The 14,652-nt window shown below is 46.7% G+C and overlaps 1 protein-coding gene across 1 annotated transcript in view; it reads left to right on the top strand.

Moving 5' to 3' along the window:
• Positions 1–14,652, top strand: part of GNMT (glycine N-methyltransferase) — a 129,407-nt gene that overhangs the window by 32,512 nt on the left and 82,243 nt on the right. The window contains exons 2-3 of the mRNA XM_073673278.1: positions 8,174–8,301; positions 11,645–11,758. Of these exons, the coding sequence (XP_073529379.1) occupies positions 8,174–8,301; positions 11,645–11,758 (242 nt within the window). The remainder of the gene's footprint in view (positions 1–8,173; positions 8,302–11,644; positions 11,759–14,652) is intronic.

Raw genomic sequence — 14,652 nt, 5'->3', positions numbered from 1 at the left:
ATAAAGTTCAATCAGCAGCACGGGTGGGGCTTCATTCGAGACAACAACACCCACGGCGACGTCTTTGTCACGCGCAGAGACGTGGAGTCCCATCTGCCGGAGGGGCACAGAGGTCGTGACCTCTACATCGGAGATGAGGTCACCTTTACCCGGCACAAGTGTGCCAAAGGACCTTACGCCCTCCACGTACACCGCCTGACGGAGGAGGAGTTGCGGTGCGAGGAGGAGGAGCAAGAGGACCCGGACGGGTCTGAAGTTCAAAGAGCAGGAGGAAGACGCCGTTGAGTGCGGCAGAGCAGGTGCTGTAAATAAGTTACCCAATGGGGGTATAAAGAAACTGAAACTGTTGCTGCTAAAATAGTCCCCGTTGGGACCAGTGAACTGTTTACCCGTTAACCCCTTCATCCTACAGGCTGAGGACTGTGAGCAGCCATTCCCTTCCCTCTACCTGGCCGAGGACTGAGAGCGGCCAACTTCCCCTGTAAATAGTTGCGCGTCCTAAAGCGCCCCCTACCGGTTTTATAGGAAAACCAGTTTTTCTAAGAGACTGTCGTACTTTTCCCGGACACACAGTGCACAGTGTCCGGAGGAGGAACCTGAAACAAGAGACGACGAGAATGTTTATATGAAAAGTTTTATATATATAATGTTTTATATGTTTTATTATGTTTATGTGAAAAATTTTTGTATGTTTGATGTTTTATGTCTTACAGCCCGAGGACGTGCTGTGATTTACCAGGGGGGAATGTAGCACCCTGAGGATTCGGCTGCTACAGGGGTATTGCACCTCAACCCAGAGGTGTGATATTCCACTCCCGGGTAAGGATGGAGTGTGGATCTGAGCTCGGTAGGCTGCATGCACTACACACATCCCATTTCCGAGGAACAGGCCGACGGTACTCCCACTTAGAAATGTGCAGGTACGACCGAGTCTGTTCCTGGCTGGAGTGGGAGGGGGGTGGTACATCCCATGTAGTGTAGGGGCAGATAGGGGGAGCAGCCTGGGTAAAGTTAGGAGCTCATTGGGTGCTGGTCACCTGAGCTCACACATAGAGGGATATATAAGGTGGGCACCAACTAGAATCAGGGTCAGACGCAGAGAGTCAGATGCAGAGAGGATCAGCTGCAGAAAACAAGTTAGGAGAGGAGAGAAGAAAGACCAAGACCCAGAGTGAGAGAGGAGAAAAGAGAAAGACCCAGAGCACAGAAGAGAAGGGACCCAAGAACCCAAATCAGAGCACCGGGTGAGGAGTCAGCATCAGGGTACCGGAACCCAAGCTGGTGGGGGTAAAAACAATCCCCAGCCAGAGACCGGAGACCGTGGGCAGTGTCTGTCACGGTCACCCACCACATTCACCCCGAAGGCACACCACATGAAGGGTCAGGGAACCCAGGGCCAAGGGTGTCCCAACAGAAGGCCCGAGGGAGCTGGACCTAGGTGGATCACTGGTGGGGACGGCTGAAGAAAGGACAGAGGGAGAGCTCAGGGCCACGCTCCGGACTTGTTTGGGAGTTGGCTGGATCCAGGACCTGGTGGACGCAGCACGGCTCGGGTGGTCACTAGCAGCTGGAGTGACCAGTACAACATCTGCAGTAAGTAAACACCCTTAACTGCACAACCCGACTCTGTCTTCACTGCCGTCTGCACTACACCACCACAACCCCCATCCTCTGCGCCTGTCCCCTCTGAGGCTATACCCCTCCCGTTGGGGGTTATCCCACCAAGCTGCGCACCCACCATCAGCCTCAGCGGACCCTGCTGCAGCGGCGGCCACAGTGACCGCATCACAACGGGTGGCGTAGTCGACACAAAAGAACTTTAGTAACAACTGTAGAACTGCCACATCACACTGAGCTTGACGCCCTGGGCACGGGACCGGGTCACAGCCGCTCGGAGACTACAACCCCCCATCTGATCCGGTGCCGGGTATTCCCCTCAAAAAGGAATATGTCCCAGGGGGCGCGTCAGATACAACTTATTTGCAAGAAACAGACTTGATAAACGAGGAGGAGGTGTCGCGTTGTATGTTAGAAAATATCTGCACAGAGATTGAAGCTTCAGAGACTGGGAGTTCTGGGGAAACTGTTTGGGTAAGAATACAAGGAGAGAACGGAAAGGACACCATTGTAGGCATTTACTACAGGCCACCTGGGCAAGCTGAAGATATGGATGAACTCTTTATGTATCAAATGACCAAGTTCTCCAAAAAATATGACGTAGTGGTCATGGGAGATTTCAACTATCCAGACATTTGTTGGGAATCTCTCTCAAGTAAAACTAACAGGTCAAGCAAATTCTTATCCTCTCTTGCTGACAACTTTATCTTCCAAAAGGTAGGGGAGAAAACAAGGGGACCTGCTACTTTGGATCTAATCCTTATAAACAGGGAGGAAATGGTTGAGGAGGTAAAGGTGGCTGGGACCCTAGGAGGCAGCGATCATGCTATTATAGAATTTTGGATAACTAGAGGAGGAAGACATGTGAAGACTCAAACTTCAAGGTTAGATTTTAGAAAGGCAGATTTTAAGAGACTCAGAAAGAGAATAGGAGGGATCCAATGGCTGGATGTCCTTAAGGACAAAAATGTCCAGGAAGGATGGGAAATTTTTAAAAATGAGATTCTCAAAGCACAATCGTTAACAATCCCGAAAAGTAGGAAGAATGGGAAGCATTTAAGGAAACCAGGATGGATGAACACAGAACTTAAACACATGCTAAAAAGAAAGAAAGAAATGTTTATTAAATGGAAAGAGGGAGGCATATCTAAAGAAGATTATAATGCAGTCTGCAGATCCTGTAGGGCACGTATCAGGTTAGCTAAAGCTGACAATGAATTAAGGCTTGCAAGAGATGTCAAAAGCAATAAAAAAGGATTTTGGGGGTATGTCAAAAGTAAAAGAAAAGTCAAAGATGCTATAGGATTTTTACAGGATGAAAATGGAGAAAAGGTAAGAGAGGATGTTGAGAAGGCCGAACTTTTTAATTCCTATTTTGCATCTGTTTTCTCTCAGAAAGAAAATGTAACATCAACTGATCTTCACTGTCCTTTTAAAGCAATAGAGGAATCCAAGTTATCTGTAAACAGAAAGATTGTGAGGGAATATTTAGCTAACATAAATGAGTTCAAGTCTCCAGGTCCAGATGAATTACACCCCAGAGTACTGAAGGAGATCGTAGAAGAAATTTTAGAACCACTCTCCATAATCTTTGAAAATTCTTGGAGAACAGGAGAAGTCCCAGAAGACTGGAGAAGAGCAAATGTTGTTCCTATCTTCAAAAAGGGGAAGAAGGTGGACCCAGGGAACTATAGGCCGGTGAGTCTGACTTCTATACCAGGAAAGATCTTTGAACAAATTATTAAACAACATGTATGTAAGTACATGGATAAGAATGAAGTGATTAACCAGAGTCAGCATGGGTTTGTAACTAACAAGTCATGTCAGACTAACTTAATTTCCTTCTATGACAGAATCACTGACTGGGTGGATCAGGGAAATGCTGTAGATATAGTATATCTTGACTTCAGCAAAGCATTTGACAAAGTATCTCACACCATCCTTATTGAAAAAATGACCAAGTATGCAATGGACCAGGCAACTGTTAGGTGGATTCATAACTGGCTTAGTGATCGGACTCAAAGGGTGGTTGTAAATGGCTGTGTGTAATGGCTCTATATACTAGATCCCTCTGGGTGTAATGACTCTATATAATAGATCCCTCTGTGTCTAATGACTCTATATAATAGATCCCTCTGTGTGTAATGACTCTATATAATAGATCCCTCTGGGTGTAATGACTCTATATAATAGATCCCTCTGTGTGTAATGACTCTATATAATAGATCCCTCTGTGTGTAATATAGGAGATTCACTTTATGTATTGAAGAACTTTTGATCTTTGGATAGTGGTATACACTGCTCAAAAAAATATCGGGAACAGTGAAATCCCCCCTCCTAGATCTGAATGAATGAAATCTTCTCATTGAATACTTTGTTCTGTAGAAAGCTGAATGTGCTGACAACAAAATCACACAAAAATCATCAATGGAAATCACATTTATTAACCAATGGAGGCCTGGATGTGGAGTCCCCCCCAAAATTAAAGTGGAAAAACACACTACAGGCTGATCCAACTGTGATGTAATGTCCTTAAAACAAGTCACAATGAGGCTGAGTATTGTGTGTGGCCTCCACGTGCCTGTATGACCTCCCTACAATGCCTGGGCATGCTCCTGATGAGGCCGAGTATTGTGTGTGGCCTCCACGTGCCTGTATGACCTCCCTACAACGCCTGGACATGCTCCTGATGAGGCTGAGTATTGTGTGTGGCCTCCACGTGCCTGTATGACCTCCCTACAACGCCTGGGCATGCTCCTGATGAGGCTGAGTATTGTGTGTGGCCTCCACGTGCCTGTATGACCTCCCTACAACGCCTGGGCATGCTCCTGATGAGGCTGAGTATTGTGTGTGGCCTCCACGTGCCTGTATGACCTCCCTACAACGCCTGGGCATGCTCCTGATGAGGCTGAGTATTGTGTGTGGCCTCCACGTGCCTGTATGACCCCCCTACAACGTCTGGGCATGCTCCTGATGAGGCTGAGTATTGTGTGTGGCCTCCATGTGCCTGTATGACCTCCCTACAACGCCTGGGCATGCTCCTGATGAGGCTGAGTATTGTGTGTGGCCTCCACGTGCCTGTATGACCTCCCTACAACGCCTGGGCATGCTCCTGATGAGGTTGCGGATGGTCTCCTGTGGGATCTCCTCCCACACCTGGACTAAAGCATCCACCAACTCCTGGACAGTCTGTGGTGCAATGGAGCGAGACATGATGTCCCAGATGTGCTCAATCGGATTCAGGTCTGGGGAACGGGCGGCCAGTCCATAACTTCAATGCCTTCATCTTGCAGGAACTGCTGACACACTCCAGCCACATGAGGTCTGGCATTGTCCTGCATTAGGAGGAACCCAGGGCCAACCGCACCAGCATATGGTCTCACAATGGGTCTGAGGATCTCATCTCGGTACCTAATGGCAGTCAGGCTACCTCTGGCGAGCACATGGGGGGCTGTGCGACCCTCCAAAGAAATGTCACCCCACAGGCAGCAGATCGCTCTCCACGGCGTCTCCAGACTCTGTCACATCTGTCACATGTGCTCAGTGTGAACCTGCTTTCATCTGTGAAGAGCACAGGGCGCCAGTGGCGACTTTGCCAATCCTGGTGTTCTGTGGCAAATGCCAAGCTTCCTGCACGGTGTTGGGCTTTGAGCACAACCCCCATCTGTGCACGTTGGGCCCTCATACCACCCTCATGGAGTCGGTTTCTAACCGTTTGTGCAGACACATGCACATTTGTGGCCTGCTGGAGGTAATTTTGCAGGGCTCTGATAGTGCTCCGCCTATTCCTCCTTGCACAAAGGCGGAGGTAGCGGTCCTGCTGCTGGGTTGTTGTCCTCAACGGCACCCTCCATGTCTCCTGGTGTACTGGCCTGTCTCCTGGTAGCGCCTCCAGCCTCTGGACACTACACTGACAGACACAGCAAACCTTCTTGCCACAGCTCGCATTGATGTGCCATCCTGGATGAGCTGCACTACCTGAGCAACTTCTGTGGGTTGTAGAGTCCGTCTCATGCTACCACGAGTGTGAAAGCACAACCAACATTCAAAAGTGACCAAAACATCATCCAGAAAGCATTGGTACTGAGATGTGGTCTGTGGTCCCCACCTGCAGAACCACTCCTTTATTGAGGGTGTCTTGATAATTGCCAATAATTTCCATCTATTGTCTATTCCATTTGCACAACAGCATGTGAAATTGATTGTCAATCAGTGTTGCTTCCTAAGTGGACAGTTTGATTTCACAGAAGTTTGATTCACTTGGAGTTATATTCTGTTGTGTAAGTGTTCCCTTTATTTTGTGAGCAGTGTATTACCCAGTTTGATTAATGAGTGGTGGCAGCGTGTTATGTATGCGGGGTGCATGGACAGTGTCAGGGTGTCATTTATAAGTCTATAACAGAAGTTCTGAGAGAAGGTAAATTAATCTGTGTGGATGCACCCATGTCATGTGCTGAGAAGCATGTACGTGACACATATGTGTGTATGTATGTATGTGCTTTGTGTTTACATATATGTCAGTATGTATGTACTTTGTGTATGCATGTGCATTTGTAAGTGTTCTGTGTATACATGTGTGCATGTGATCTGTGTATATGTACAGTATATGTGTATGAATGTGCTCTGTGAATACATGTGTCTGTATGTGTATGCTCGGTATATATATATATTTGTCTGCATGTGCTCTGTGTATACAAGTATGTGTATGTATGTTCTATGTGTATACGTGTGTGTATGTGCTATGTGTATACTGTATATGCAAGTGTGTGTGTTTAATATCATAAAAAAGGAGAAGACAAATTATTTTGATCACCCTCCTAGTGGCCAGGAATCACTTGACACAGGGATTACAGTCCCTGAGTTACCCACCTGCAGCTTTCAGTAGCACTGCTGTCTCCGGGATGCCTTCATCTGCCTTCGTCTTCTTTGGTATTCAGACTAGTTTCTCTGGAGTTCTGTTTGCTACCTATTCCCGGTCTTCTAGGACCTCTGATGCGTGTCCACCGGTAGTTTTCAGACGTCTCCTAGCCAATTGAGGCTTCCATGGTATTTAGACTTTCTTGTTACTCGGGAATTTTGTCTGTGGCCTGTGGCTTGTAGTCCTTCAGTCTCCTATCTGCCTCAGGAATTAAGTAACTCTGCAAGCTGTCTGCAGCTCTCAGGACGTCTCCTAGATGGCTGCTGCTTCCAGTCCATCAGTTGACTGTCTGTGTCCTGCGTGCCTTCTAAGCCTACCCAGACCTTGGGCTTAGAAGATCAACCTCCCCAAGTGAGCCCCTTTTTGTAACAGGATCCAGGACAAGCGAATAGATAAAATTAATGTTTATTCCAAAAGTGCTAAAACATCTTCATCAGTGTATATTCCATAAAAAGATTAGGACGAGAGGTCTATAAGACATGGGGTTATGGCTCGCTTTGAAACTTTGAACTCCCAACTAATCATTATAGGAGTAAGATTGTGGTTTTATTAGATCAGGTATATGGGTGTAAGTGTAGTTAGTGCTTGTGCGTCTTACTCTGATAAATTCACCCACTGAGAAATGTTGTATTATTTGTTTGGGATGGTTGCTGTTGGCATGTAATATAGCATCACCTGTGATAGGTTTTTATGTAGCTTGCAAGTTACAATATTAAGAGCTATATTACCAGTTAGTAGGATGTCTAGGTAAGGTGTAGTGATGTTGTCAAAATGAAAGGTAATTTACAAGTTAAGTTTGACTTAACAAGTTGTTGTACTTGGTTGGTGGGACTGGAGTCAGCAATATTTAATCCGGAGCTATACCACAGTTCGGACTTGCAGTTTCCCTCTATGCCTGCTGTCATGGTTTAGTGGCTTCCATTTTGTCCAAGTCCTCGCTGTTCCATGTTCCCTCCAGCCTGTTGTACCAAAACTCTGAGACAATGTGTGTCGCGCCAGGTGTGAATGCAACACAGAGAGTCACACCAGGTGTGAGTGCAACACAGAGGGGAAAGGGAAAGGGAGCCCAGACACTAGGGAAAGGGGGAATAGGTGACCTCCTAATCTGGACTAGCATCACCCTGTCTCCCTCTAATACAGCCTCCGCAGCTGTCGCCGATCACGTGCCTCGCCCTACTATCCCTGGCGTAAGGCTATAGCTGGGGGTGGAAGGAGATGAGCACTAGTCAACCTCTGCTAGCACTCTAAAGACAAAAGGGGAAGACAACACAGGGAAATAATAACTTAGCGTTAGAAGAACTCCAACAGGGCACACGGCCTCAAGACTCCAGAGAGGACGTGATGCTGCTTCAGCTGCTTCAGCCAAGTTCCAAGTAGAAAGGAGTATAACCGGCGACGCCCACCTGGAGAGATCAGGTATATATACGCCCAGGTGAGAGGGAGGTAGTCGCTGGGTCCTAAAGACAGCCTCCTATCTTATCTGTCTGCATTGCTAAATGTGGAGATCTCCTGCCAACAACTGCAGGACGACTGTCTGTCATCTCTGACACACCCGTGACAATGTGTCTGCACTCATCTTTGGCTTTGTTAATCAACTTCAGCAGGTGAGTCTAACACATGGTCTTATACTGTTTTTAGAGTGGACTCAGAGATGTTGGTGGAAGAGGGATTCTCCGTGGTTAGCGTTGATGCCAGTGACAAGATGTTGAAGTATGCCTTGAAGACTCGCTGGAACAGAAGAAAGGAGCCTGCATTTGACAAGTGGGGTGAGGTGCTATTAGGTTTATCAGTTGCTGCCATAATTATCAATCGCTGTGTATGAGGGGATGAATAGTGGGGTTGTGACTGGTCATGGAGGGCAAGATCCACCAGTAGGAAGAACCCACAGATTGTATGCAAGAGGAACTTTATATGTATGGATAATTGATGGAGAGAATTGCTATGTTTGGATAGAGGATAATGTTGTCTATACTATATATATATATATATATATATATCAGGTGCAATAAGTATTGACAATGTTACTGATTTTCAAAGTAAATATATTTCAAAAGGACCTGTTGACATAAAATTCTCCTCAGATGTCGGTAACAACCCATAAAGTCCACACAGGCAATGAAAACATCCATAGCTGTCAATAAATTATGTGTGATGATGAGAAATCACACAGGATAAAAGTATTGAATTAGCTTACTGAAATGTATGTAATGCTTCTTCTTACGAAAGCCTTTGTTTGTGATGACTCTTCAAGTTGCCTCCAGTATGGAGAAACTAGTCGCAGACATTGCTCAGGTGCGATTTTTGCCCATTCTTCCACACAAACACTCTTCCTATCCTGAAGCTTTCGTGGGCTCCTTCTATGAACTCTGAGTTTTAGTTCCTTCCATACATTTTCTATTGGATTCAGGTCCGGTGATTGACTGGGCCATGCTAGCAGTTTTATTTTCTTTCTCTGAAAAAAATGAGAGTTTGCTTGGCTGTGTGTTTGGGATCATTGCCTTGCTGGTAGATGGCAGAAGATTTCAAGAATGTCTGGGTACATCTGTCCATTCATCCTTCCTTCAATTATATGAAGTTTGCCAGTGCCATATGCTGAAAAACAGCCCCACACCATGATGTTCCCACCTCCACACTTCACTGTTGGTATGGTGCTTTTGGAGTGATATGCATGGTGTGTATTATGGCATCCAAAGAGTTCAATTTTAGTCTCATCCGACCCGACTACATTCTCCCAGGATTTCACAGGCTTTTCTAAATGTTGTTGAGCAAACTGTAAACGTGCTTGAGCATGCTTTTTGTTCAGAGATGGAGGTTGCCTGGTGAGCATGCATACAGGCCATGGAGGTTGTGTGGTGAGCATGCATACAGGCCATGGAGGTTGTGTGGTGAGCGTGCATACAGGCCATGGAGCTTGCGTGGTGAGCATGCATTCACGCCATGGAGGTTGCGTGGTGAGCGTGCATACACGCCATGGAGGTTGCATGGTGAACGTGTATACAGGCCATGGAGGTTGTGTGGTGAGCGTGCATACAGGCCATGGAGGTTGCGTGGTGAGCGTGCATACAGGCCATGGAGGTTGCGTGGTGAGCATGCATACAGGCCATGGAGGTTGCGTGGTGAGCATGCATACAGGCCATGGAGGTTGTGTGGTGAGCATGCATACAGGCCATGGAGGTTGTGTGGTGAGAGTGCATACACGCCAAGGAGGTTGTGTGGTGAGTGTGCTTACAGGCCATGGAGGTTGCGTGGTGAGCGTGCATACAGGCCATGGAGGTTGTGTGGTGAGCGTGCATGCAGGCCATGGAGGTTGCGTGGTGAGCGTGCATACAGGCCATGGAGGTTGCGTGGTGAGCATGCATACAGGCCATGGAGGTTGCGTGGTGAGCATGCATACAGGCCATGGAGGTTGTGTGGTGAGCATGCATACAGGCCATGGAGGTTGTGTGGTGAGAGTGCATACACGCCAAGGAGGTTGTGTGGTGAGTGTGCTTACAGGCCATGGAGGTTGCGTGGTGAGCGTGCATACAGGCCATGGAGGTTGGGTGTATTACTTACAGGTTTTTAGGAAATAATTATACCTGCTGATTCCAGGTTTTCTGTAGCTCTCCACAGATGGTCCTTGGCTCTTGGACAACTCTTCTGATAATTATTTTCACTGCTATTTCTGAAAATTTGCGGGGAACACCTGGTCGTGGCCGGTTTATTGTGAAATTATGTTCTTTCCACTTCCGGATTATGCCCCCAGCAGTACTCACCAGAACCTTCAGTTTAAAAATTCTTCTGTAACCAGTGCCATCAGGATGTTTTACAACAATAAGGTTGTGAAGGTCTTGAGAGAGCTCACTGTTTTTTCCCATCATGAGATGTTTCTTGTGTGGCACCTTGGTAATGAGACACCTCATCAGGGGAACCAGCTGATATTATCTGTCACTAAGTGGCAGGATTGCTTTCTAATCACTGATAGATCTCAGACGGTGTCAGGACTTTCCAGGGCTCTTTGCTCCTCTCTTTCTTCATGTGGTCAGTACTTTTCCCGGTGTCATTTCTCATTATTACACATAATTAATGGGCATCTATGGATGATGTCTTTTCTGTGTGGATTGGATGGGTTGTTACCAACATCTGGTGAGTGATGTGTCCAATACTTATTTCACTCAATTCATATACAGTAGATGATTGATGGATGATGTATTATGTATGGATGATTCATGTTAAAAGGCAATGCTACAGTATTTGTATTGTTGATAGTTAGGATTGTTGTTTACAGTGTATGAATGATTGATGATGTAATGGATTGTTTTATGTACAGTACCAGTGGAACATTTGGACACACCCAGGGGCGGACATTGACCGATTGGGTCCCCTGTGCAAGAAATGTGTTTGGGCCCTTCTCTTTTTATGGAGACAAAGCTACAGATTATATATAGTGTGTGTGTATACAGTGGGTGAAATAGGTATTCAACACGTCACCACTTCTAAGTAAATCTATTGATAAAGGTGCTATTGACATGAAATTCTGCCCAGATGTCGGTAACAACCCGTCCAGTCCACACAGGAAAGAAATCACCATAAATTCTGTGTAATAACAAGAGTGACTGTGACTCGTCCCCCCAATTCATTTGAGGGCTGTGTGCACCCGTTCTGCTTTTGTTGCATTTTTTCTGCAAGGATTTGTTGTGAAAAATCTGCAACGTTTTACTGTACAAGAAAAGTGAATGAGATCTCTGCAGTCTCCGGCACATCTTGCTGCAGCACGGCACTTATTGCTGCATTTATTCAGAATATTTAACCCTTACTAATGAGTGGGGAAAAGTGAATACTGTTTGGAGGCACTGTACGTATGAATGATTGAGGTTGTTATGTATGTATGGATAGGGGGCAATGCCATACATGGATGATTGGTAATGGGGGGGAATGTTCTATGTATGGATGATTAGAGGTAGGTTATAGATAACTGTTTTGTGGATAGATAGAGGGGAATGTGTAGATGAGTGATGAATGATGATGTTCACTTTGGTGATTATGGGATCCTGACTCTGCAGAGGATTGTGGGGGATGATATTGGAGGTATGAGATCTGCTTCTGATGCCGATATTCTGCATATTGCAGTCATTGAGGAAGGTAACTGGCTGTCTCTGGATCAGGACATCCCTCGGCCTGGATTGGGATTTGATGCTGCCATTTGCCTGGGGAATTCATTTGCACATCTGCCAGATTTTAAAGGTAAGTTCCCTCGCTGGCCGCGCACACACATTACACCTAATGTAGAGATGGTGAAGGTTGTCTATTGTCCTACGATACGACCGGTGAAGCTGTGGCCACCTGGAGAAATCAGGGGGATCACGCCTGACTGCTGTACAGCTCTTATAAACGCTGCTGCCCGTACAGGTCTTCATGCATCGCCTACACCATTTATAACCTGAATCTGCCTGTTTTATTGAGAGAAAATAGACAAACAGAAAAGGGTCCAGCTATAACAATGAAATATCAAAGAGCACATTGAGGTGCGAAACCGAAGCAAGCTCAAATCTCACAGAAAATGTATCAACCCGATCATTCTGTATCAGAAGGTCACATCTGGATGTAGTGTCATAATCGTCAGGGTGTCCTTATATAAATATCATGGCCAGATTGTACCTACATGGTGTGTATCAACTGGTGACACATAAAGTGCAAAGCGAAAATAAACAGTAAAGTGAACCCTGTCCATATGTAAAGTGCTGCAGAGCAGTCATTGCGAACAAGCTCCTGTCCAGATGCACTCTGGCACTTTACAGACAAGGAGTGTCCAGTCCCAGAGTACTGTAGGGTGTGGGGGGCATCACACTCACTAGTAGGCATCCAGGCCTCCGCTGCCTCCAAGCTTCCGTCCTCAGGAGCCACCGCACACAATGCATGAGACACCAGGTTATTTGAAACAGGCAAATTTTTACTAAACAGTCCAAGTAGATCAGGTGGGTACAGGTGTAATAGGGCACAGCAATGCAGACTTCCTTCCTCCTTAGCACAACCCATCTTCGGTTTGGCCACACGTTCATTCTCGACTACCCCCAAGCCCACTAACTCCATCAGCTCCAAGGGTTCGTTGTCCACTCCGGCAGTGCACTTGGGATCGGCCACCTGCCCCTCATGTGACGTCCATGGTACCTTGCCCGAGCCATAGGCTCCAGACGCTGTTGGAATGTCCATCATGGATCTCCATTTGGCCGCCCACTACCATGAACGTTTCGCCCATGCTGCCCCTTGTAAGCACCACCACACCTGAACTTGAACTCCCTCCACACTTCACTGACTGACACTGAACTCTCTGTAACCAGGAATCACTCTTACCAGCACTAGTGCCCTCCCACGCGGCTAGTCCTAACCTTAACCATTTCCTATCTAACATGTAAACCTATTATCCTTCTGCTATATTCTATGCCGTCCTAAGCTTACCCTTATGCTATATTCACATTATGAATTAACTCTTAATATGCTGTGTGAAGAAACGGCACCAGGGGGACCTCTCAGAATCTCGCTGTTGCCGCTTCTTGTGATAAATCCAAACCCCGCCACCCGCCTGACGTCTCTTGACGTCGGACGGACCACGTGATACGGATCCACCCTTTGCACCAACGTGACGTTCCGCACCCCCTTCAAGGATGAGTAAGGTCAGATTGGTACAGTTCTACACAGTCACCTCCTGTCCACACGGGTACAAAGAGGCACCGGGGAGCGAGAAAAGGTGGTCCACTCAGTCACTGACGTGGTCCCACACTCCCTCACATCCCTGACAGGCTCTTTCACTACTCCAGTGAAGCAGAGCCTTGTCGTCCTGGTAGAGCTGCCACCAGTCTTTATTTGATATAACAGACTTATATCGGACTAGAAACCAACCCGGTAGCGTGTTCGTTGGACCAAACAACAGACGTAAGGTTTGTGGCTCAAGATAAAAGAACAACCCAAGGTTAAATTATATATTTAATTGCCGTAAGGGCACACTAAACAATCTACTGTAAACATAAGGGTTATACATATACAGTGGTCAGAGTTACAAATGCAAAAGCATGGTACAACAAGTATAAGCAGATCTTAAAGTCAATTACCAGATAGTTGGAAGGCCTGGCTTTCAGGGGATGAGTGGCCAAATGGGGAGGTTGTGGGCCCTCACTTGGTTGGTGGATTTCTCCCACACGTCTTGATGTCACGAGCTTCCCAGGAGAAAGACAGTGGGAGGAGACCTGCAGGAGTTTTTAAATTCTCTGGGTCACTCCCAGGGCTGGACCCTCTAGTCTAAGCTTGCTACCATCTCCCGAAACCAAAATGGGCTACAATTCCTTACTGGATGCTCCTAGGGAGCCGGTTCTGGGGTCATCGGATCCAGCTGGGCCCCTGCTATGCGTGGAGACCTAACACAGGTGTCCTAGGGGTTTCCAAAGGCTGGGACGTGTATCTCCTCGGCCCTACACGCTAGAGTGGGCTGGGATGCAATCTGGCATTCGCTATCTCCCCCTGAGCTAGAAAATCCATTTTGTGAAGAGCTGGGACATATAGTTCTTCCACAACTCGGTATTGAAATATAGTATCTTAACAAAAGAGCACATGTTAGGGATCACTACAGGGGGTCCTTCCTCTCAGCTCAGCTCACAGCTGCAGAGAGACACTCGTACTGAAGCCCCCTTCCGTCCTCTCTTACAGCTGCGGATTACACTGTGCCTGGAGATCTCTATAAGACCTGACAACCAGGGCACATGTGATTATTCTAGAATATACTTCACATGCTGTATATCACCATAATACATTAGATCAAATTTTCTAAGGGCCCTACAGGTGATAGAGTGGCAGAGACATTTTTTTCTAGCTTCAATTGATATAGAAAGTTTGTATACTAGAATACCACATTATAGGGGGGTTGAGACAGTCCGAAGCGTTTCAATGCACACTGACAAAAGTCGAGAGTATATTAATTTAGTGTACGAGGCCCTTGAGTTCATTTTAAAGCACAACGCATTCAAATTCCTTGATGAGTGATACCTGCAGTGAACAGATACTGAAATGGGCGCTCCTGCAGCGAACAGATACCGCAATGGATGCTCCCGCAGCAAACAGATACCGCAATGGGCGCTCCCGCAGCAAAC

This window comes from Phyllobates terribilis, unplaced genomic scaffold (genome assembly GCF_046119375.1).
Source record: "Phyllobates terribilis strain yellow unplaced genomic scaffold, ASM4611937v1 Scaffold_3__8_contigs__length_932513732, whole genome shotgun sequence".
Classification (NCBI taxonomy): Eukaryota; Metazoa; Chordata; class Amphibia; order Anura; family Dendrobatidae; genus Phyllobates; species Phyllobates terribilis.
Note: the sequence above shows the minus strand (reverse complement) of the source record. Positions and strands in the feature narration are given on the sequence as shown.